Here is a 24,689-nt window from a genome sequence, read left to right as displayed (position 1 = left end):
AGCACCATCTTGGTAAACTTGAACTGTTCTTCAGAAACCGGCTTTCTGAAATGCGGGGGAGGGGAGGGTTCATTCTGGCCGCGCAGTTAGAGCCGGGGCCTCTTGGTGAGGGGCCAGCCCCGCCCGCAAAGCACCCCCACCGGCCGCCTCTGGCTTTCTCATCTCCTGCTGCTCTGCTGGGAGAGCACGTGGACTTATTCACGATCACAAGGGGAGCGTGCAGCATCTGCCAGAGAAATCGCAGTCTCCGCCTGGTTGAAAAGTACAGGAACATCCTCCGGCTTTTCAGAAAGAGCCAGGGAGAAAAGAGGGAGGGCGAAATACTTCTTAAAATCTCTTATTCAGGAGCCTACACACCAACCAGAGCGTTCGATCGAGGCCCAGAGTTCACCTGTCTGTGGCCTGATTCATTCACTTCTCCACTCCGCGAAGCCGGGCCCGGCACAGCCAGCTCTGCACGGTCACTGGCACAGATGGCACAACACCACGGCTGGCTTTTTAATTCTACCAAACTGCGACCATTAGCCCAATCCCTACGCCTCCAAGTGTGCTCCAAGAAGAGGTCTCCGTTCCCTATGAGGATGCGTCCCAGGAACAGGCCACCCAAAAATCACCTTATCGTCGTTCCCAGCGTGGCTCTGAGACCAGACTGCACCTCGTTGCCTCCATATTTGCTTCACGCAGGACCAAGCGTGGGGTTTTGCAAATAGTAGGTGCTCAATAAACATTAATGGGATCAAGGAAGAATAAACCTATAAATGTTTGGGGGACTTGCATACTCGCTGGGTAAAAGTCTCTCTTTTCTTTTTTCTTTTTTTTTCTTTTTCTTTTTTTTTTTTTTTTTTTTGAGGACAGAAGATAGGAAGGTATAAGAGCATCTGCTAGATTCTGCAGTACAAATAAATAGAATCGCACTGAGATTAAAAGAGCATATTCCTTCCTCCCTTCACCCACCAAATATTTATTGGGCTCCAATGTGCCAGGTACTGTTCCAGGTATTGGAGACACAGCCCCCCCCCCCCCCCCCCCGCCCCATGGAACTTCCGTTATGGCAAAGTAGCCAAGAGCAGAGGCTCTAGAGCCAAGCTTTCAAATCCCAGAGAAGTTAGGAAGGGAGTTGACCGTGTTCTGCTTGCTCACCGTGGAGATGGGGATAATAGTGCCGACCTTACAGTGTTAGTTACGAAGATTCAGTGAGAATCCATGTACAGGAATTAGCACATCGTCGAGCTTAAATCAATTTTACACTCCGATCACCGCCCCTCTCAAGTTAGTCATCATGTGACGGCTAGTCCCTTTCCGATCCCTTGTCTCAGTTGGCAGTAATGTTCCTGACCAGACTCCTACACGCTTCGCCAATGTCCAACCTTAACCACGGGACAACGTTAGCCAGGCAAGAGACCGAGGAGACAAAACCCCAGGCAGTCCCTCTAGATGAAGCCCCCGGCTGTTCAGATGGGAATGAAGACAGGAGGGCTGCTCTGCGGAATGAAGACCACTGCTAGCCAAAGCAGGGTTCCAGGCCTCGGTGAAAACCTCCAGCAGGGCAGCTGGCCACGGAAGGGCTGGAGGCCTAGGACACAGGCGAGGAGAAGAGGCCGTGCCTTCCACTCGTCTTAATCAACACTCTGCAGGGGCTCTGCGTCTCCGCTGGGCTTACGATGAACCCGGGCCCCTCAGCAGAGGAACCCACAGCACCATGGGAGTAGCGTGTGCTGTCTGGTTGCTTAGCTGTTCACTGGCCTCCTGTGCCCAGGAGGGGTGGTAAAAGAGGCCTCAAGCCCTGTTATCTGTTTGCTCCCAGAGGCAGGGAGGGCTTGAGTCAAGGAAGCAGACTTACAAATGCACCAGAGGCCGATACCTGCTCCCACCTCAGACCACAGACACAGATGGCCCGGCCTCCACCTCCACTTCTACCCTCCTTTCCGTCCTCCCCAATCAGGTCTTTCTCCTCCCTCACCCGCCCTGGGCCCTGGCCTTGGACTCAGCTTCTGTCTCTGCCAAGCCGGTTCACACACACGGCTGACTGGTAGGAGTGGTCTGGCTAGCTTCCCACCTGGGAGTTTCCTCAGAAGTTTCGGCCTCTCAAGTTACCCCTCCACCCCACCCAGCTCCAGCCTGTGGGGACCTGCCCCACCCAGCCGGGCCCAGCGCAGGCCTCAGCCCCCAGTTCTCTAGGCCCCCACTCGTCTGGGATCAGACTCCTTGTACCACGCACAAAGCCAGGCCAGTTCCAGCTTAGTGGTGTGCAACCAAGCTAACATTCCAATGTTAGCTGGGAATGTTAGCTGGCATTTAGTACCTGTTTACAGTGGACCAGGCACCACTCCAAGCCCAATCTTCCTGTGAGGTGGGCCCTGTTACTCACGCTTCCCAACCTCCCTGTGAGGTACGTCCTGTTACTAAGCCATTTTACAGAATAGAAACTGAGACACAGAGAGGAAAATTGCCCACGGTCACAAGCTAGCACATGGCAGAGCCATGATTCACACCCACGCAGCAGTCATATTCCAGAGCCCAACCCTGACCACACTCCTGAAATGCAGAAACATGCAAATACACATTCAGTCCCTGCCGGCAAGAGGCCCATAACCTAGCACGGGAAGCAAGCACAGACAGTGGATTTTAGCCACAAAATCACCTCAGATCGTGGCTTTTTATCTGTGTGATTCTCTTCATGCCACAGATGTACGTCCCATGCCATGTGCACCTGGGAACTCAAGTGAAGGGAACAGAACTGATTAAAATGGAAAGCAGAAGACAACCACACAGTCTCTTTTAAAGCAGAAGTTACTCATTGAGATAATATCTGCTCTTCTTATATGGGTACTAATGGCTACAAAAGAAAGGACACTTATATATAGTGAGAAACCAGCATTTCTCACATCTAACCCAAAATAGGAAACGAGAAAGAGAGATCATATCAGAAATCCTGGGATAGCCAGTCTAATGTTTGCTAATTTGATCTTCTGTTCGATTCTCTGCCCATACATCTCTCCATGGCAACATTTTCAGTGAGCCTAAAAGCTAGCTCTGGCTCATTCTGAGAGGATGTTGGAGAGCCGGAAGGAAACCGGGGAGACAGAACGACCAACCCTTTTAAGGAAGAGATAGGGAATTAAACATGTTATTCCACTTAACTAGCTTTTTCCCATTCTCTTCAGATGCATCACCAGTGACTGATCTCATTTGAGTCACCAAAATTGGACAAAGAATCAACCCAAATGCAAACAGTGGTGACACACAGATAGCTCAGACTCAGGGCAACCCACCCACAGTGCGGGGTGCAGAACTAAGTGACACACTGCCTCCGAGCGAACACACACTTACCATATTTTTAATGTTCCCCCCCAAAACGTTCACGGTCTCTCTGGGTGGAATGATGAGGCATCTGGTAATACTGAAGCCAGAGAGCCTTCCATTTCGGCAACTTTCACAAACCACGCCAACAAGCTCTGTGTCCCCCAAATCCCCTTTCAGTTTCCTCCTGACACACAGCTAGACTGAGTTCCTTGTCTACCGGGGTCGGGTGAAGCCATACAAAGGAGTTCTGACCAGTGGAATGTGGGTGGAAATGATGCAGACCATCTGGCTGGTGAGTCTCGATGATTCAGCATCGAGCTATGAACCAGGAGGTCATATGCCTGGGTTGCAGGCTCCATCCCCAGTGTGGGGGGAGGGGGCAGGAGGCAGATGATTCTCTCTCATCATCGATGTTTCTATCTTTCTATCCCTCTCCCTTCCTCTCTCTCCAAAATCAATAAAAACGTATTTTTGAGAAATTGGGCATACCGTTCTGAGGCCCGGTCCCCAAATGCATGTGGGATCATGCACTCCCTTCATCCACCAGCCAGACAGAGAGGATCCTGTGGGAAACTCCACGCCTCCGACGATGAAGCCACTAAATAACCACATGGAACCCTAGCCCAGCGGTGTTCAACCTTTTCCACCTCATGGCATACAGAGACCGACGACTAAAATTCTGCGGCACACCAAGGAAATATTTTTGCTGATCTGACCCCCCCCCAAAAAAAGATATAATGCTTTAGCTATTGTTGTGTCAGCTGTTCTCATTTTTTTTTTATCTGACCACCGAAGGAAAAAGAGGTCAGTGCCCCCGTTAAATATAGTCAGGTGTGGCATGTTGTAAACATCCTTGCAGCGCGCCACTTGAAAATTCGCTGCCTTAGCCCAATCCACACTGGACTGTGGCCTGACAGAGAAACTCCCCTTCATGCAGAGGTGGGCAGTGGTTTGTGAGAGCCGCGAGTGTGCACCAGGCCGGCGGGGGTAGCCTGCCTGTGCCGTGGCCTCGCGCTGGAGGCAGCGGCTACCCTGCAGCACCCACACCTACCTGTGTCATTGCCGATGCAATCCAGGATCAGGCAGATTCCCAAGGGCTTGCTCTGCATCCTGTATCTGTCCTCCGGGAGGGGCTGGAAAACAAAGCAGGGATTGTTAACGACCCTGGGCACCGCTGTTTCCCCAAGGTCTCCCCCAGGCACCATCTTCCCTTCTGCGTTTTCCTAACCGGCCCTTTGGCAGGGGAGTCAGTCAACAGACAGAGCCTGACGTCATCACAGCTGACATTTCCTTTTAATATCAAACTGTTCCTCTATTCAGGGAATGTGCTTCAGACAACAAGCTATTTCTGTTTTTATTTCATTGTAAGGAGAATTGCAGTCTCTTTACACGTGTCCTAGCTTTGCAGGAGAAAGATCATTTGAGACAGAGAGAAAAGATGGATCACATATTTCTCAGGAACCTGTTTGTACAAGTGATATCTTTCCAAACGAGTACAAAAGGTGTCCTCCTATTGCCTCTCCTTACAGAGGTGATCAGCCCCCCAAAAAGCAGGTCAAGGTTCAGTGTCTCAGCTCCTGATGTGCTCAGCAATTACTCAGCTGGCCAGGGACGTGGCCCTTGGAATTTCCCTGCATTCCAAAGTTCACAGACACAATCCACTCCAGCATCTTTCTCCTCGCTATGTCCACGGTTCCCCTTCAGAAGAGGGCTCAGGAGAATGACACTCTCAGAATCCTATCGCTGTCACTAGAAAGTCTTAATGGACGGGTATGTTTAAAGAAGCCGGGGTTCTCCACAGAGCGTGTGCATGCGGCGCAATCCCAAATGAGAAATTGGGTTCTGTACCCGAGGCAGAAATGCTCCTGATTCTTGAACGGACGTCTTCACTGGTTCTCCTGCAGGATGAGAGGGAAATTGCTTACAAAGCGGAAGGAGACTTAGCCCACTCCCTGCTGGCTGCGTTCCTTCATATCACAAGGGTCTCTTCCCTTATTTCTTTCCCCCACTATCTCTTCTCTCTTCAGCTATACTCAGCCCCAAGGTTCCGACCTTGCACTGAAAAACCTAAGCGATATGCCCTGCCAGCATGGCTCAGCAGTTGAGCATTGACCCAGGAACCAAGAGGTCGCTGGTTCCATTCCAAGTCAGGGCACATGTCCAAGTTTCTGGCTCAATCCCCAGTAGGCAGTCCATTGATGATGTTCCTCTCTCCTTGATGTTTCTATCTCTCTCTCCCTCTCCCTTCCTCTCTCTGTAAAAATCAATAAAAACATATTTTTGAAAAAGGAAACCTAACTGATAAGCTAACTCACGTTTCTGTGCTAAAGAAGGGTCATGTAGAAAAACTGCTGAAGCAGCAACTGAAAGAAGGCTCCCCCTTGCCCTTCTCCAGGTGAGGACCAGGCAACTGCTGAGTTTTTAACCTGAGGATCTGATAACTTCCCCACAATATCAACAGCTTTCCTGTCTGTGCTACAACTGTGGGCAACACCCAGGGGACCAGCCTTCGAGACTGGACAGATGGCCAGGTTTTCTTAGCCCAGTGACACTGGGAGATCATAACATTAAATGTCAATGGCAAGATCGGGGACAGTGAGCTTAGCAAATGCAGGTGAGCCTACAGCACGTTTTGTTAGATAAAAATGACTTTCTTAGCCCAGAGAGGTAGAGAAACCATCAGTTTTAAAGCCATAAAGGGCTGGCGCGAACCCTAGCCCCATCACGAACAAGCTCTGTGAACTTGGGGCAAGTTTCTTCCTGAAGTTTTTTTTAAATCTCTAGGGTGAATGAACCAAAATCTGCTTTATACTATTGTTGCAAAAATGAGAAATAATGGCTAAAGGCAGGCCAAGAAAATGCCAGGAATGATAAGGCTTGGGGGAAATGAGCATTTTCAAAGCTGTAAAAGTTGAATCACTCTTTTTAAAGAACAACTAGCAACACCCTTTAAAACAACATCCTGCTTCTGGAAGTTTATCTTATGGCAATAATAGAGAAGTGTGCAAAAATGTCAAGGACATATACTGAAGGACTGCCCCGAGCTAAAAAGAAACTAAACGTCTACCCATATGAAATGGGGTAAATAAATTATCCTATATAATAGAAGGGTAATATGCAAATAGACCAAATGGCGGAATGACCGGTCGCTGTGATGCACACTGACCACCAGGGGGCAGTCGCTCAACGCAGGAGGTGCCCCCTGGTAGTCAGTGCGCTCCCACAGGGCTGATGGCTGGAGAGCGCAGTGGCCCACCTCCAGGGCAGTGCTATGGATGTCCAACTGCGGCTTAGGCTGTCAGTTAGACATCGCCCGAGGCCTCCCAGGCCACGAAAGGGCACAGGCTGGGCTGAGGGACGCCTCTCCCCGCCAGTGCACCGGGCCTCTAATGTCCATATAATGGAATATTATGCAATGTTAAAAAGGATGAGAGATCTTTACGTATTTGACATGAAAAGACATGCAGAATATATTGAGTAACAAATGGATTACTAAATATTATAATGTTGATCCAGTGTACTTAAAAATACGTACTTGTGTGCATGTATTTATACATCTGTGTGTGAAAAATAAGAGTCTTAGAGGGATATAAATCAAACGTTAATCAGATTATGTTGATACTTGTAATTAAAAGAAAAATTTCACTTTATCTTTTTCTATTTTAGCAATCATGGATTAACAGAATTTTTATTTTTATTTATTTATTTATTTATTTATTTTATTTTTTTGGATTAACAGAATTTTTAAAAGCACGGAATGATCTATGTAATATGCCTTTCTCCATTTAAGGCACTTAGTAAAAGCTTCATAAATTGTATCATCATCATTATCATCATTCAGATGAAATCTATTTAGAAATCCAAATTAATATGAATACAGGGCTTGATTATTTTAAACTTCTATTAGATTAAGGCCAAGAATGCTTTCTTCTTTTATTGGCAAATCAACCATGTCCAGGCCGAAGCAGCTCTCCTAGGACCATCAGGGTGTGGAGAGCTTCACTTACCGAGCTGTGCAAGCCCAATCAAGAACAAACCTGCCATTAGCGCAGTGGAAAGAACACAGATAGCTTTTAATCCCCATCCAGATCTACCAGGTCTCCTACTTCCCTGTAAACAGCTTTCAGAACGCTAATGCTCACCACCTCACCAGCGTTTTAAGAAATGCCGTCACTTCAGGAATCAATTCGCTCCTCCGTAGCTTTTCCTGGAGCGCAAAATTTTAGGTATGAAATGACAGGCATGGGCGTCACCATCTGGCTAATCCAGGCAACATGCTTTTCCATTTCCAAGTGCACGCAGACAGCAAACAGGCTGCCATGCAAAAATAGCTTCCATCAGGCCACCGCCCTACTCCAATGTTCACGATCTCCACTGCACTCAGGACCAAGTCCAAGCTCCTCGGGTAAGACCGGGCCCTCCTTTCCTGCCTGTCCAGCCCTGCCTGCCTCCAGGCGTCCTGAGCCATTGCCAGTGCAGTGTGACTGAGTCTCAGCCTCGCTTCAAGGAGGACTCAAGACAAGCAAAAGAAATACACTTTTAAAAATAGGTGGGATCGCGTGCTAGTGTCAGAGAGATGCGAGAGATCATACAGGTTGAAATTACTAGGTTTTTAAATTGTATTTTTTCCTTTCTTTTTAGGAGAGGGGGATGTCATCTATAGAGTACCTAGACTTACTAAATGGACTCTGATACATGATCGTAGTGACCTTTCTTCTTCCTGCTGCTGGGTATTTGCTTTAACATGGCTCATGATCATGGCTAGATTAATGTTTAACGCGTCCTGGTTATTGTTTCCTTCCAGGCAGAAATGGAGAGCCAAGAAGATGAAGCTGATAGAGTAAGAGGTGTTTAAATTCAACTAAGTGAATTCAGTAAGTAACTAGAAATGCCGATGAATACATTTTAAGAATTTAACTGCTTTTGGGGGGCTTTAATTAGACTGTACAGATAAAGGAAATGGCCAACGCTAAAAAAAGGAAAACATTTTGTACTAGAATTATCAAGCATTTACAAAGAAAAAAACATAAAGAGAAGTCAGTCTTACTTTGAATGCCAGGATCTCTCACCATGAGTCTTTGTCCTTTACTCCTCCCATTCTGAAGCTTCAAATATAAAGAATAAGGTCACAGTCCCTGTTAGTTTTTTCGGGGTCACATTCTGTTACACCTCCTTAAATATGTCTATAGAATTTTTACCCAGGAAAAAAATAAAAGTATCACATTCACTGTCAAATTATCTAAAGAAGAATAGCAAGAGCTATTAACTCCATGAATCCTACATCTTGTAGCCAAAGAACAAGGCAACTCTTCTTTTCAAGTGAAAATACAATTAATGTGTAAATATGCTAAATTAGCATATTAGAATGTTTCAAAAGAGCTCAATAAAGTCGGCTGTCATAGTGTACTAGAATTGCTATAAAAGCTCCAAGACGGCCCAACTGGGTGTGGCTCAGTGGTTGAGCATTGACCTACGAACCAGGAGGTCATGGGTTTGGTTCCCAGTCAGGGCTCATGCTCAATCCCCAGTGCGGGGGAGGGGAAGGAGTGTGCAGGAGGCAGCCAATCGATGTTTCTCTCTCATCATTAATGTTTTTATCTATCTCTCTCTCCTTCTCCCTTCCTCTCTGAAATCAATAAAAATATTTTTCTTTTTTTTTTTTTAAAGAGCTCCAAGACAGAACAAGCTGTTGAAACATGCGATTAACCTCAAACCTGATCCTTTAACACAGAGGCAATGTAGTATGGTTAAGAGTGGGAGTTCTAGCTCAAATAAACCTGGCTATAAGTTTTGTTTCTGCCACTTACTAGCTATGTAATCTCAAGCAAGTTATTTAACCTCTATATATCTGTCTCTTTATCCTCAAAATGAGGACAATAGTGGTACCTACCTTAAACATTTTTTTGTGAAGGTTAAATGTATTCAAAGCACTCAGGACAGTGCTTAGCACATGGAGTGCTTAATGACTGTCCAGCTGCTGTTTTTCTATAATTGCCTAGCTAAACATAAGCCACGCGAGGGCTTGATTCTTGATAACAGCTACCACTTCTGAGGGCTACAGTGGGATTAACCAGAGAATTAAAGATTGAACCGACCCTTTCTTCTCAGATGACAGGTCCTGTGTAAGGTACACATCCCACACACTGTCAACCATCTGATACGCTCAGCTTTCAAATGACAGCTCTCCACTGAGGCTATCCTAGCCAAAAGAGAGAAGTAGACTGTTCATTAAACTGTGTCTTTAGCTACGTCTGTGTGTCTAAATTAATGAAAAACATGTCACTTGCTTTTATCCCTAATAACCAGTGACTTAGCCATAGGTTGATGATAGTAAGTACCAGTTCAAGTTCCACATGGATATGCATTCACTTTTACATACTATTAAAGATATATGACATCAAGTCGAAGCTAGATTTAAGAAGCATTATATTGAGCCCTTGCCGGTGTGGCTCAGGTGGTTGAGTGTCGTCCCATACACAGAAAGGTCAGCAGTTTGATTTCCAGTTGGGGCACAAGACCATGGTGTATTCAGAAGGCAACAGATTGATGTTTCTCTCACATCCATGTTTTTCTCTCCCTCTTTCTCTCTCCCTCTCCCTTCCTCTCTCTCTAAAATCAATTTTAAATATATATATATGTATTTTAAAAAGCATATTGCAAAGAAATAAATGCAATAAAGAAAGCATTATATTGCAGAGTCATACAACTTTTTTATTCTACAATATGTTGGTACCATGTGCCATTTAATGCCACCATATCTATTTTTATTGATTTGAGAGAGAGAGAGGAAGGGAAAGGAATAGAGAGATAGAAATATCGATCGGCTGTCTTCTGCATGTCCCCCATGCAAGCCGGGCATGTGCCCTGACCAGGAATCTAACCGGGGACCTCTTGGTTCAGGGGTGGATGCTCAACCACTGAGCAACACCAGCTGGGCTGCCACCATAACTTTTAAAGCACTTTTGCAGCCATGTATGAGTTAATATCCAGGTATTTGGCTCCTAAATCTTGTGAGCAATTCACTGAATTCATGTGCTCCATTGCCTGCTTATTAAATGAATGAGTGATCAGGGTCACCGATTAATATAGCAAATTTAAGGAGACGTTTAGACGTAGAGCATGTGCGTTCTCCATGGGCTACAAAGACAGTGAATACAATTACTTCCATTAACAAAATAGAAAGGCAATAGTACAAATGGGACAGGCTTTTACCTAAGAATGGTGACATAATTTATATTAGAGAGACAATAGCAGAGAAAGCTCAGAAAATCTGAGTCAGCATCCTAAACCACTTTTGTCTCATCATTGAATATCACAGAGATTCAGAAAGACAAACGAAAGCAATGATTGGTTCTTGGAAAACGACAGACATATCTAAGCGATGGCGTATCTAGTATGTAGTTTATTACATACACCACGGTGTAGAGGAAGGCGCAGGGACTGGGCCCAGTTCTGGTGGCAGCTGGAGGTGGGTAATCACTTAGCGTTCTTTAGGACTATGTTTTCTTATTTGTTCAGTGAGGGGGCTGGACAGTATAATCCTTAACATCCTTTCCAGCTCTGACATTCTACTGCTCAGTGATATCTCTTACAGCTCATGTTCTTCATGAAACTATTTCTATCACAGGGGTAGTTAATGCTTTCATCACATACTTTTATGAAAGCTTTTATCATTTAACCATGAAATTGCACTCTGATCTAAGTCCTCACTACAAATTCCACATACCTTTATATGGGGATGAGGATGAGATGACGCTAAGATTGACTTCTCAGAATAAAACATATTTATGTTCACAAATCAATTAACATCTCTCAACAAAAATGAAAGGGTTAATCAAGAAACGGGGCTCTAACTCAGCAGGGGCTGACAAAAGAAAACGCGTTCTGCAAGCCTAAGTCTTGCACAAACATGTTCCCCTTGAGTGGTTATTTCACAGAAATTCCTGAAGAGCATAACTCCTGCGCAGCCCCCACGAAGACGGACAAAGGGCAAGGCCGTGAAACGAAAACTCTGACGGGGGCAAGGTCCTGATAGTGTGTCAGCCTAAAGCCATCTGCAAGCTCTCCTTACGCCCATGAAAAGCCTGCTCCCTCCCCATTCGCCACTGATTCCTTTTTCGAACTCAGTCCACCTGCACCCAGGTGCATGGAATAAATATCTTTTTGACTACACTGAGCCTTGAGTCAGTTCTGTGCAACCCCGGCCCACCTCCGATCCCTTCAATAAACGCTTTTGCCGACATCATTAAAATAAGCTCAATAAGCTCAATAAAAAGCAAATGCCCAGAGAGGTAAATACAAATGTATTTATTTGGAATTATTATTTGTCTAAGCAAAAGATTGGAAATAATCTAAATACATAGACACAAGAAAAGGCTGGACTGGAAATTATTATAATGAGATAACAGTGGTTATTTTTGTATCATTTTCCAAATTATCTCAATGAACATGTGACAGCTTTGTACATAAGTTATTATATATTTTTTTTAAAAAAAAACAACACGTGTATTTCTAACACAATTTTTTCGTGTGTTAAGTGGAGTACATAGTGTGAGAATATGTTTTTGTTTTTTTTCATGAAATCTCTGAAGCTTTTTCATGCTGTGATTCCACACATTTGCTCCAGACTCACCCTTAAGTTATTATGTGGAGGATCCTTAAGACTCAAGTTTGGGAGAGATGCCTGGAGGCCATTTACATAACTTGTTTCTGCTCCTTGAGCTGTAAGCAGAAGAGAGTTACGGTTTACCAATTATTATTAAATGAATCTCCAACAATGGCTCAGTCCAAGGTCAATCATCATCATCTTTCAAAACACCCTCAGCTCCCCAGCCACCTTACTTAATTCAAAATATCAGATCAGATGCCTCTTCTTCCACCAGCATCATTAAGAAAGGACTAAAAATGCTACTCTTGTACTTGACCTTTTATCAGTCATTTGGGGTCGAGTAGGAGGTGTGTGTGGGGGGGGTATTCTATAGATCACTGGGTCTCAGCCATGTCCTTCAGGCTGTGACTCTGGGGGAAGTAGACTGCTAACAGGCCCCAAGCTGAGGCTGAGTCTAAAAGACAGTGGGGTGGGGGACATGCCAGAGAAGGCCAGTGTGAGTCTGGTCCCCTTTACCAAGGGAGGGGTTTTCAGCAGAACAGATGCCCTTTTTCATGAGAAGATTTTGTGAAACTCAGAACATATGCAGGGCAGCCATGGGTCCCCAGTGACGAGATCGCACCCAGAGTTGGATGGTGATCAGACCAAACACTGGAGCAAGGCAGCAGGGCATATCCTCAAAAGCCCTGAATGTCCACAGCACCTCCACCAGGTACAGAAATGGGGGTGCAAACTCTTTCTTGAAGGTGGGAATTTAAGAACTGCTTGGTGGCGTGTTGGAGAAGGCCAAGACTCTTTGGTCATGGGCGTGGGGTGATGAAGTCATCAGATCTGGGATATGAAAGATATAAAGGGATATGATCTCTAATCACAGGCTACCAGGGGATTGTGAACATTCAGGTTCTTTCCATCCACCCAACAATGAATATTTACCAACCAAACCTTCCCTGGCCAGCGAAAGGCCAACATGCTGCTTACCAGATTGCTTGTATTTCTGGATTTTTGTCTTCAGGTCTATTCTGTGGATGTTCTTCAGACATTTTTCTAACAATTCCAATTGATCTGGAGCAACCAGATTTAGCTTCTCCAGTTCCATCACAAGATCCAAGAAGCTCTAAGAGAGCCACCAACAAGAAATAAATGTCAGTAGGGCTGACTATGAAGCCCCAAAGGCAAAACTCAGGCCATGGGTTTATAACAGCAAGAAAAGGTGACAAGCGGAGCTCCTTCAGACCTTCAGGGATCCTAAACTAGACTTCTCTGTTTGATAGTCCTTCCAAGGCCAGGTGCAAATTACTCTCCTGAGGTGTACGCAGCAAAGAGGTAGTGGGAAGTCTTTTGATGGCCAACCTGTACCTAGGTTGGGGATGGACACATGGCCCTTTTGTGTCATCAAGGAATATGGTGAGAGAGCAGGCCTAAAAAATACAGTAAAATCCTCCAGAGCTGCTTCTCTTTCAAACACTCGGGCTGGTGTTATAGTAAAAAACTCTACGGGCTTTCCTGAAAAAGGAAGAAAGAATGTAGTTTGGGGAAGCTACTTACTAGGAAAACCCCAATGATACCGTTTGGAAGTTCCTAAAATTTTTCATCAATGCTGGCCATTCCAACTCCCTCTGATTCAGGGGATATGAGGAGGCAAAATTTCAAGGTCAGGGCATTTTGTTACTCAGGCATTTGGGGAAACAGGCATTGCCTTTGGTTTCCCTTGCCTTCTGCTTAACATTTGGTTGCCGATGTGCTATTTTTATTCTAAAATAGAATAACCATGCCCTGGCCAGTTTTGCTTAGTGGGCCTGTGGACCGAAGGGTCCTGGTTTCGATTCCAGCCAAGGGCACATGCCCAGGTTGAGGGCTTGATCCCCAGTGTGGGGCATGCAGGAGGCATCTAATCAATTATTCTCTCTCCCTCTCCCTTCTCCCTTCTTCTCTGAAATCAATAAAATTATATTAAAAAAAAATAAAACCCATACTGTTCTCACTTTCTGCCTTCCCTCACCCCCAGCTTGGGCCTCCTTGCTCAAACGCTTGCTTCCCTCTCTTCACACCATAGAGAGTATCCTCCCATTTCCAATGGGCTCTTGGGAATATTAACCAAGAAAAAGAAACACACCTTATCCTTGGCTGTCTTGCCTCGGCCCATATAATCCTTCATGAGAAAAATTAATGAGGACATATCAGATTTATCCAAATGTTCACCAATCTCAGTCATCAGCACCCTGTGAAACAGACAAGTTTCTTTAGTCAGTTCAGATACCAGTCCCAGGGAGACCGCCCAAGAACCTATGCCTCCTCTATGCCAATAATTGGTTAAAAGACTAGTTCTTGTCCCCATATGAATTTGCCCCCCGTAAGACAGAAAGCCTAGATCACCCCAGAAGGAGATCTTAAGGGAACTCCAAAAGATAATTCATCTTTTCTCCAGTTTTCAATAGGAGATGGTACCTCTCTTTCCAACTAACTACTCTGAAAACAACTCGGAGAATAAAAACTTCCCTAAAGAATCCCCTTGCTCCCCCAGAAGTTATGAAGAAATAAGTAAAGAACCTGAATGACTAAGATGAAGACAGAAATAGAATTGAAAATGATCTTCTCTGTTGAACAACCTCCTAGGTGATGCGGATGCTGATCTGGGGACCATACTTTGAGTCATAAGAGTCTAAAGCAAACACCCGGCCCACTCTGAAACTCAGAGCGTAAAGGTCATCTAGAGCATGGGAGCTGTCACCACAGATGTCTTGCTCTAGAAAGCCCCTCCTAACTCAGCCAGTCACCTCTGCTCCAGTAAGAGCTACCACCATGCTTTATGGGGCTTATGGGTTGTTTTCCCAATTAGTTAGACTCACAGAATCTTGAGTACGGAAGAGTTTTCACTTATTTTGCTCTAGCGCTTTCCAAATACCAGGCTGGCATATATCAACCCACACACACACAAAAAAAAGCTACTTAACAAATGAATAAATGGCCCTAGCCCAGTTTGGCTCAATGGATAGGGCATCAGCCTGCAGACTGAAGGGTCTCGGGTTCAATTACAGTCAGGGGCACATGCCCGAATTCTGGGCTCGATGCAGGAGGCAGCCAATTGATGTTTCTATCTCCCTCTCCCTTTTTCTCTCTCTCAAATCAATAAAAACATATTTTTTAAAAATAACATCATTGATGTTTCTATCTCTCCCTCTCCCTTCCTCTCTGAAATTAAATTTTTAAAAGTACATTAAAAAAACGAATAAATAAATCTAGCACTCCCCTCCCATTGCCTGGCCTTCCTGCCAAAAGTCCCTGAGAAACTGCCTCCCCACTCACCAACCATAGGGAACAGGAACTGTTGAGTGCTCACTAACTTATCCACACAAACCCAGTCGCTGCCTCCCAAAGAGTTTTAAGGGTTACTGATACTAGATGATGGTTATGATGGTTGGAGAAGTGGAAATGACCAAGAATAACAACAGCAACAATTACATTTGCAGAGTGCTTCACAGTTTTAAAAGGTACTTCACATGCTAGACTATCACAATTGAGCCTCACAAACAAACTTGTGAAATTAGGTATTATATTATCCTTAGCTTTACCACTAGGAAAAAGAAGTCCCAACCAATGTTAGTGGCTGGATCAGCTTACCAGGCCTGTACCTGACAGTTCTGAGGCTTGAATCAGGACTTTAGACCTCAAGTCTCAGACACTTCCCAAGACCCATACTGCTTTCAACTCTCTTTAATATATTTTTAAATAATACACATCATCTCCAAATATACATTATTGATATCTGGTGTGGTTCAGTGGATTGAGCATTGGCCCATGCACCAAGAGGTCACCGGTTCAATTCCCAGTCAGGGCACATGCCCGGGTTTCAGGCTCAATCCCTAGTAGGGGGTGTGCAAGAGGCAGCCAATTGATGTTTCTATCTCCCTCTCCCTTTCTCTCTTTCTCTCTCTCTCTCTCTCTCAAATCAATAAAAACGCATTTTAAAAAAAATAACTAAAGGCTGGTGGTCTGGAGAAAAAGGAACTGCTAATTTAAGCAGTTCCCAAGAAGTTTTAAGGTTACTGATATTATATTTTGGTTGGAGAAGTGGCTCTGTGTACCCCAGAACCTCCAAGAGAGCTTTGTGTGAGCAAAAGGAGCAACTTAAAGGCTATATGAACTAAAGGGGCTCCAGCGGATGGTCCTCTCTGAAGGGGGCTGAGATGTGGTCTTTCTTAGCTGGACATGTCTGAACATGGTAATTTCCATAGTGAGGCTGGAATTTTCATACAGAAGCCGCTGGAAGTAGGAACCTCCCAGGCACTCACACGAAGGAAGTCCAACTCATTAGTTTCCTCTGTTCCACAATGATCAGGAAGATCACCATCTGACTTGTTAATGTGTCTTTGGCTCTATCTTTGTTCATCAGTTTATGTTGTTCATTATATTCCACAAATGAGTGAGATCATGTGGTATTTATAACTTGTTATTTCCTTTCTCAGTATGGAAAATTGCCTGGTCTGACATCATAGAACATAAGCTAACAGAGACCACTTCAGATCTCACAGAGGCTGCAAAAATTACTAGATGTTGGCCCCGGGTGAAACTCAGTGGGTTAGAGTGTTGTCCCGATACTCCAAAACTATGCGGGCTGGATTCCTGGTCAGGACACTTACAAGAATCAACCAATGAATGCATAAGTAAGTGAGACAACATTAATCAATCTCTCTCCCTCTCTCAAATCAATAAATTTTAAAAAAAATTACTGTCTTAGTCAGGCCTATTTCTCTTAATCTATCCACAGGGCAAATACATAACATCTATCACTTCCACTGTCATTATGATCTACTACCATCCAATTAATTAAAGAAAACACCACCTAGAAATTCAAAGAGTTTAAAGGAATGAAGTAACATTATACAGCAGTTGGATCAGTGAGCAGAGCAAGCAATGAGGTTGCTTGTCCCACTGTCCTTCTTTCTCTCCTTCAGAAGTCTAGACCGCCTCCTCCCCTCCCGGCCTCAGGGTTACCTGTAGTCTGAAACAAGATGCGGGTGCTTGAGCAGGTGGGCCTCCACTGTCCTTTTGTCCATCTTCAAGATCCGCTTGAGCAGGTCAAACCGCCTCACTCTGTAGAGCAGCTCAGCCAGGCCCATGGCAGTCAGCTTTCCTCTTTCAATTAAACTGTCCAAAAGGTCCCTGACGTTAAATGCAGACACATCTGCAACAACATCTCGGCACAGAAAAAGAAGCATCTCCCTCTCATCTTCATCGAGCGCCTCTTCAATCTGATGGATGACCTCAGCAGACATCCTGCAGCGTGTCTTGCCAGGGCAAGACGCCAGTCCAGTCAACAGAAGGCCATGAGGCTACTGACTTCATTTCTGATGGTGTCCTTCATTTCTTTCAGAATCCTTTCCAGTGGAGGTGTTCTGTGATTAAAGGGGAATTTTTTTTTTTTAAATCCTCTTATCAAAGGAACTTACGCTTAAAATTCAAAATAGGGGCTTTTCCTTTCTTGCTGGTCTCCAGGAGATTAAATTCATATTGTTAAGTCTACAAAAAAAAGCGACCCTCAAAAGACAAAGAAACTGATCCAAAACCAAGACAAAGAAAATAACTTATATTTAAAGGAAATAAAATCAGAGACAAAATTTTCCCCCAAAACACCCACCCACACGCTTTACCAGAAATTATTAGAATGTATAATGTGGTACAGGCGAAATCATACAGGAAAAACCCAGTGACTAAGCAGCTGGAAGGACAAACGAAACTGGTATCACAAGAGTTAACTCACTCTTTGGGTGACCTTGCCCAGGAAGGCTTACACAAAAGGGGGGTCAAAAATAATGCGAGACAGAGGCATCTCTTCCTACCCCATCCTTTTTTTCCCCAGTTGTTCTACTTTAAAATCCCCCATTCTACCTGTAAGCAGAAACCTTCACTGCCATCCTCCCAAGGTCCCAGGCTTTTTTCACAGCTTCACCATGAATGCTTATAGGACCTGCCACCACAGCTGAACCTTACCAGGTCTGATCACCTCTTTATGCCCCGTGGAAGTTCCAGAGGCCCCTGACTCTCAATACACTGCTGCAGGGCAGCCACTTGCCACTGGAGTTCCTGATGGTGCCGGTGGAAGGAAGGAAGTGGAACAGAAGATGTGGGGAAAGATCCCAGTCCTGGGATGGGATCTGGGCGGGAGTGGTGGGGGGTCATGCCATGGGCATATTCTTAACTTCTTTCATTGGAACACAACCTATTTTCCTCCCAAGTGTAAGCTGCAAATGGCAGTCACCATCTATTCTAAAGTCTCATGGCTATGTTTTACGCTTAAAAATGTGTGTGTTCTGAAGAGTACCGAGTCTGTTCCTATCAGAGGACATTGGAGGTTAAACGCTAACCATAGCAAATAAACAACTGGAAACACCACCCAGCTGCTAGGTGCTGTTGCTACCTATTTGCATATATGTATACACTTTTGTAGCTACATTTAGTGAAAAGAGCACTGAATCTATTTTATTCATGTATAAATAATTTTTATTTATATATAATCTCAGTCTACAAAAGATTTGAGGCATCTTAAATAAAATTACATAGGCAGGAAAAATTTTTTATGTGCAAACAAAGGAAAAAATTAGGTTAGAGTGTCGAAATGGGTTGGAGTGGTAAATACAATGCAGGCCAGAAAGACCCAAACAGATTTTAGTAGGCTGTGAATTCGTCCCTGAGCTTCCTGGCAGTCAAAGCAAAAAGGGGAATATGGGACATTAAATATATAGTTCTTGCTGTCAAAGAAAAGAAAAACAAAACAGATTCTTAGAGGAAGCACAATTTTCCTAAAATTCCAGAACTACCCATCAATGAAAATATTAAGAGTCTGAAAGTAATAAAATTACATTTATTTTTTATTTTATTTTATTTCTTAAAAATTTTAAATATTTTATTTTAAAATAAACCATTCATTCATTCATACTTTTCACACTGGCCTCCCACTACCAGTCTAAATGGTTGAGCTCTTAACAAAAGTAGACATTTTATCTAATGTATACTTGTTAATAAGTATTGATGCGTCTACGCCAATCCCATGCCCATTCATCCAAAATTCACTTACATATGGCCACTTGTGAATAATTAGAGTAATAACATTTACTAAATTATTGCTCAATGAAAGTTAAAAGTAGCTGGTACTCAGACTATTTTTTTATCTGAAAGCTGAATATTAATTTTAAGTGTTTCAGAAAGCCTAAATCTATACTCCACTCACAGGCATGTTAATAGCCACTAGTTTCCATGAAACGAGTCAAGTTCTTTTTTTAGTCACTAAAAGTCACAATTTTGTTAGTAGTTTTTATAAATTAACCTATAAAATATTTATATACAGCCCAGCTGGTGGGCTCCGCGGTTGAGCAATGACCAGGAACCAAGAGGTCGCTGGTTCAGTTCCCAGTCAGGGAAGGTACCAGGTTGTGGGCTAGATCCCCAATAGGGGGCATGCAGGGGGCAGCAAATCAATGATTCTCTCTCATCATGGATATTTCTATCTCTCTCTCCCTCTCCCTTCCCCTCTGAGATCAATAAAAAAAATATATATATATTTTAAAAGGTATAGTCCTTCAATGAAGTACCACATGGCCCTGAAAATAAACTATTACTACATGAATCTCACAAAGAAAAAGCAAAACAAAAGAAATATTTTTGCCTGGGCAAAAAGCAAGTTGCTAAAGCATGCATTAAAACCCTAAATGCTTAAAAAATAATACCATACAGGGTGGGGTAAAAGTAGTTTTACAATTGTTCGTATGGAAAGTAATACAATAATTAATAAATAACAATGTAAGAATAAACTCATGTTTCGAATACTCACAACTGTAAACCTACTTTTACCCCACTCCGTATATTGTTTAGGGCGTGGGGTGTGTGTGTGTGTGTGTGTGTGTGTGTGTGTGTGTAGTGAAAATATTAAAACATACATAGCAATAATAAATACTGAATTGTTTTCCACGACAGGATAAATGGAATGTGACTAGATAAAAAATACAGAGGCGAAATGACTGAACTTGTAATATTTTGCTTCATAAGCTGGACAATAGGTATACACAGATACTAAAATAAACATACCTCATACCACATTCTCTGAACACAGTACAATAAAATTAGAAAACAGCAGCAAGCCAAAAGGAAACCTCATAGACTTTGAAAAAGAAAAATTAGCTTCGGTCTCTTGTGTACACATATTTCACAGCATTCGAGATGCTTTTAGAGCTCCCCTGCATATATAGATAAGCCTTAGGACAAGGAAGCCTAGGGGCATCCCAAAGTTATCCTCAAAAAGAACTGGTCGATTTTACTTAACATGACTCAAAAGACGTGGCGAGGGCAGGAGGGGTGGCAGCAGGTGGAATGAGGTCTGTAGAGTTCTGTGAAGCCAGGTGCCCATCGCTTGCAGCCCCACCCTGCCTGAGCTGCCAGCTCAGCGCTCCACTCACCTCCTCCGAAGTCACTTGCTTCGACTCACTTGGGTGAGGGACAGAGGGGCTATGTGAGCCCAATTCTTTTCTTTCCTGCTTTTAAATGCCCAGTCCTCCTGATTCATCAACATTAGATTACTTTCATTTCACCCCACTACATTAAGCCTTCTCTAGCCAGACATAACTGGCATCTGTATGTGTACAGGATTCTTTAAAAATTCCCCTTTTCTTCTCCCCTCGCCTCCACTGTCAAATTTTAATTTAATGACGATGCCTTGCCCTTTTTATACCTCTGTACCCTGGTACAAACTGTTCCGATCTTCACAGTGAGAAACAAAACCTAAGACCAGTTGCAGTTTCATTTCTCGTGGGGAATTCGTGGGTGGGCTCAATGATCATTTAAACAACTCAGCTGTAAATTTCCAAAGTGAATCTCCACAACCCTGGCCAGTAGAACATGTGTCAGGTTTTAGAAACAGAAATCAGGTATTTTCCACGGAAATACATTTCACATGGGTGTTTATAAAACTGCAGCAAGGGCTGGGGGAAGGGGCTCTTGGCTGGGATCCTGAGAAACATTCCTGGTGGGGAATCAGGAGGCCGTCACAGGGAGACCTGAGCTCAAGAACACCTGCGGTCACCCAGGTACCAGAAGGCAACCCACCGCCACCACACCTGCCTCCACCAACTCCACACCTGGTGACTGGACACCTAAACGCTGCTACCCAGATCCCCAAGTCAAAACCACCATGCCTGCCAGCAGAGAAACGAAAAAAAGCAACCATCTATTGGTCTCTACCTCACTGCTGTTCGTAAATCTCGCCTGAATGCACCTGATTGGCAGAACTAAAGTCACATCCTACTTGTAAAGAAGCCGGGGAGATGCAGTCTGTAGTTGTCTGCCCTCGGGACAGAGGTGAGAATGGGTCCTGAGGACCAACTGACATCACCACAGAAGGATAGTCCATGAGGGCATTCTTATCTTCTTTCTGGTTAAATCCTCTGTGTGGACCCCAGTGCCTGACTCATAGGAGGCTCTCAGTTAATATTTGTTGAATGAATGAAGGTATGTTCACAAATTACTCCCAAGTAATAGCCTCACTTCCCCTTCTCCCCAAACTGGACTGAGAGCATAAGCTACAAACTCTCGCCAGCTAGCACCCTCAATAATTCTCCTGCCATTTTGCCTCTTGACCACCAGCTCTGCAACACCTTGAGCGACCAGCTGGTCCTGATTTGCCAGGACTTTCCAGTTTTAGCACTAAAAGTTCTGTGTGCCAGAAAATTCCCCGGTCCCGGGAAAAGCAGAATGGTTCATCACCCCAGCAACCCACCCTCAATGGTGAGCCTCCTCCTCGCATTCGTCCAGAATAGCAAGTCTGGCTGAAGGGATGGGGGGTGGGGGGGAACCACACCACACTCTTAGGTTTTCAACCTCAGTAGGCCCCTTACTGCTGCTCTGAAAGCGTTTTTACAAGACCTTGGTCAGCTCCTTTCCCACAACCTCACAATGGCTCCACCCACGCTGCTCCCTTCCATCCTATCACCACCCATGGGTGCCGGCTATCATCAGATGACTGACATTTATCAGGGTTGAACTCTCATAACCTTCCACATCCCCACTGTGGGGCTGGCACCTGCTGTCCCTCGGCTTGCCCAGGGCCAACCACTCCCCCTGTGCCCCCGGTCTCCATGAGCTCTTTGGTCAGCCTCTCCCTATCTCCAGGGACTCCTTCCCTCAGCTTGGAAATATGTTCAAGTCTCTTCCATCTTAAAAAACAGCAACAAGAAAAAGACTCGAGCCTCACATCCCCTAGACCCGTGGTCGGCAAACTGCGGCTCGCGAGCCACGTGCGGCTCTTTGGCCCCTTGAGTGTGGCTCTTCCACAAAATACCACGGCCTGGGCGAGTCTATTTTGAAGAAGTGGCGTTAGAAGAAGTTTAAGTTTAAAAAATTTGGCTCTCAAAGGAAATGTCAATCGCTGTACTGTTGATATTTGGCTCTGTGGATGAATGAGTGTGCCGACCACTGCCCTAGACAGACCAATGCAGTAGTTGACTTTCATGTGAAGCTGGGCCTTTGTGCATGAAGAGTCTGCACTCCGTCCTTCAGTTACTTCAACTTCAATCCACGCCTCACTATGCTATCTATGCCTCCACCTGCATCCTCCCTCCCCACCCCCACTCCCCCACCCCCACCCCTGTATCCTTTACATATTGACACTCTGTGCGGAGCCAAACCACAAGCTGTCAAAGGAAAAATCAGTAATACTAATGCTGGCTGTTTTAAATGTTGTTATTTGGCTCATTGTGGATTTTTTGCATGAATGTCAATTTTTTTTTCAAAATATTGCATTAGAATACTATATCTTGATTACTGCGTGTTAAAGCACCCCCTTAAATGTTGTGTCTGAGGTGATGCCTCCCTTTGCTCACCCTGGTGTCCCATTCCTGCTGACAGGGTTCTTGTAGAGGCCTTGGGGACCTCCTAGTGGCCACATCTGAGGTCTGCTGATTAACCCCTCCTTGTAAGCCCCTCCCCTGGCTGACCTCGCACCTCTGCATTCTACGCGGTCCCTTGCTAACCTCGGACTCTCAACACCCTCCTTCTGCACCTGCTCCTTAAATGAGGGTGTGCCCTCCCATCCATCTCTCCCCCAGACTGTTCCCCTTACCTTCTATTCCCCTGACCTTTCTGTTCCCCCTGCCTATGGCTTCACCCTCTCCAAACCGATCTCCTATCAGAATGAACTTCCTGAGGTTCATGCTTGAACCAAGTCACTTCCCCACGGCAAGTTCCAATACTCTTTGCATTCAAGGCCTCTTGTGGTCCAGGTCCTGCCCTCACCGCTCATTAACACCCACCCTGCACATTCCGGCTTTGACCAAACAAGTCCTCTCTTTCCTATGCATGCTGTGTGCCTTTGCCCGGATTACCTCTTCCATTTACCTGCCTAGCAAAACCCTTCTCGGCTTGTAGGGCCCGCTGAATCACCTGCTACTGTGCAAAGCTTTCCTGTAAAGAGCCCACACAGACTTGGTCACACCTTCTTCCGTGTTACATAACTCCCTGGCCTCCAGCATCAGCTCTAACAGGTGACCAATTTTTCTCAGAGAATGTCTACTTTGCCTCCAACCCATCTGATATCCAAAGCACATAGCGTTCTCTGTAATCAGTAGCACAGCAGCCAGCACGACTGGTTCCCATCCTACTTTAACCTATCCAAGGACATAACGTAGATTCCATTCTTTATACTGCTTCTCTCCCTGAAGCAAATTCATGGCACAGCAGGAAAGCAAGGTCAGGTCCACCGAGCCGCAGTAGAGAAGTAAACAGTTTCCCAGCAACACCACGAAGCCAGGTGGCAATGCAGAGAAGCCTGCCTGCCCTGCCAGCTGCAGGAAGCAGCAGGCAAACCTGCTGCTTTCAGGTAGGTGTCTGGGCGTCCCCACTGAGATGAGCAAGTCCCGGAAGGACTCACACAGCAGTTTCTGGAAGGATAAAGAAGGGGTTACTTGACCCCAAGGCAAGTAACAGGAGCTCTGTGCATTCACTCTGAACGTAACAGAACCCACTTTCCTTCTCCATTCATGCACAGAATCTGTGGATGGGGGCTGTGTGGGTAACAATTCAAGCAGCTAATACAATAAACCCCTCTTTTCTCCTGCAACTATAAAATGCCATTTTGTGCCCCCCCCCCCCCGACACACAAATATTTAAAATGAGATGTGGCCCAGCCGGTGTGGCTCAGTTGGTTGCGTGTTGTCCCATGCACCAAGAGGCCACCTGTTCCATTCCTGGTCAGGGCATATGCCTGAGTTTCAGGCTCCATCCCCAGTAGGGGGCACAGCAGATCAATGTTTCTATCTCTCCCTCTCCCTTCCTCTCTCTCTAAAAATCAATAAAAATAATTTTTAAAAGTAAATAAAATGAGATATGTAATTTATCACATGGTTTCTGGAATTTTTGAAATGCCAAGGATACATACCAAACATAGTCTAAAAGACCACGTACTTAGGCTGAAGCATAAACACACTCCAATTTGGTGTGTTACTGACTATTATTCTGCACCAGTGGCTAAAAACACACATTAAAAATTATTTGGCTTCAAAAGCAGTGCATTTCAAATATTGCAAATTGCCCACAAACAATAGATGACTTCAATTATAAAATAATATAAAATTAAAAGGTATATTTTATAAAGTTATTTGGTGAGGCTCAGCCCCATGACTCTCAGAGAAGCTCCCACAAATTCCAGCATATCCTTATTTCCAATAACTTCCCTGGTTCATAACAGTAGCATCCAGGCTAGATAAAACGAGGGAATGAAAAAAACCACAGAATGAGA

At 44.7% G+C, this 24,689-nt stretch overlaps 1 protein-coding gene across 3 annotated transcripts in view; it reads right to left on the bottom strand.

Annotated features, from left to right (window-relative positions):
• The window catches only part of CFLAR (CASP8 and FADD like apoptosis regulator), a 35,556-nt gene that overhangs the window by 6,235 nt on the left and 4,632 nt on the right, over positions 1-24,689 (bottom strand). For 2 of the 3 annotated variants that reach the window (XM_079781832.1, XM_079781833.1), the window contains exons 2-8: positions 16,904-17,304; positions 14,025-14,130; positions 12,890-13,025; positions 11,936-12,024; positions 8,351-8,408; positions 5,152-5,201; positions 4,355-4,436 (exon numbers count right to left, since the gene is read on the bottom strand). In XM_079781832.1, coding sequence (XP_079637958.1) covers positions 4,355-4,436; positions 5,152-5,201; positions 8,351-8,408; positions 11,936-12,024; positions 12,890-13,025; positions 14,025-14,130; positions 16,904-17,184 — 802 coding nt within the window. In that variant the 5' untranslated portion in view covers positions 17,185-17,304. Of the gene's footprint in view, positions 1-4,354; positions 4,437-5,151; positions 5,202-8,350; positions 8,409-11,935; positions 12,025-12,889; positions 13,026-14,024; positions 14,131-16,903; positions 17,305-24,689 lie in introns of those variants that run through there. The other variant, XM_079781834.1, reaches the window with a different exon arrangement.

The sequence above is a fragment of the Cnephaeus nilssonii genome (genome assembly GCF_951640355.1).
Source record: "Cnephaeus nilssonii genome assembly, chromosome: 10".
NCBI lineage: Eukaryota > Metazoa > Chordata > Mammalia > Chiroptera > Vespertilionidae > Cnephaeus > Cnephaeus nilssonii.
Note: the sequence above shows the minus strand (reverse complement) of the source record. Positions and strands in the feature narration are given on the sequence as shown.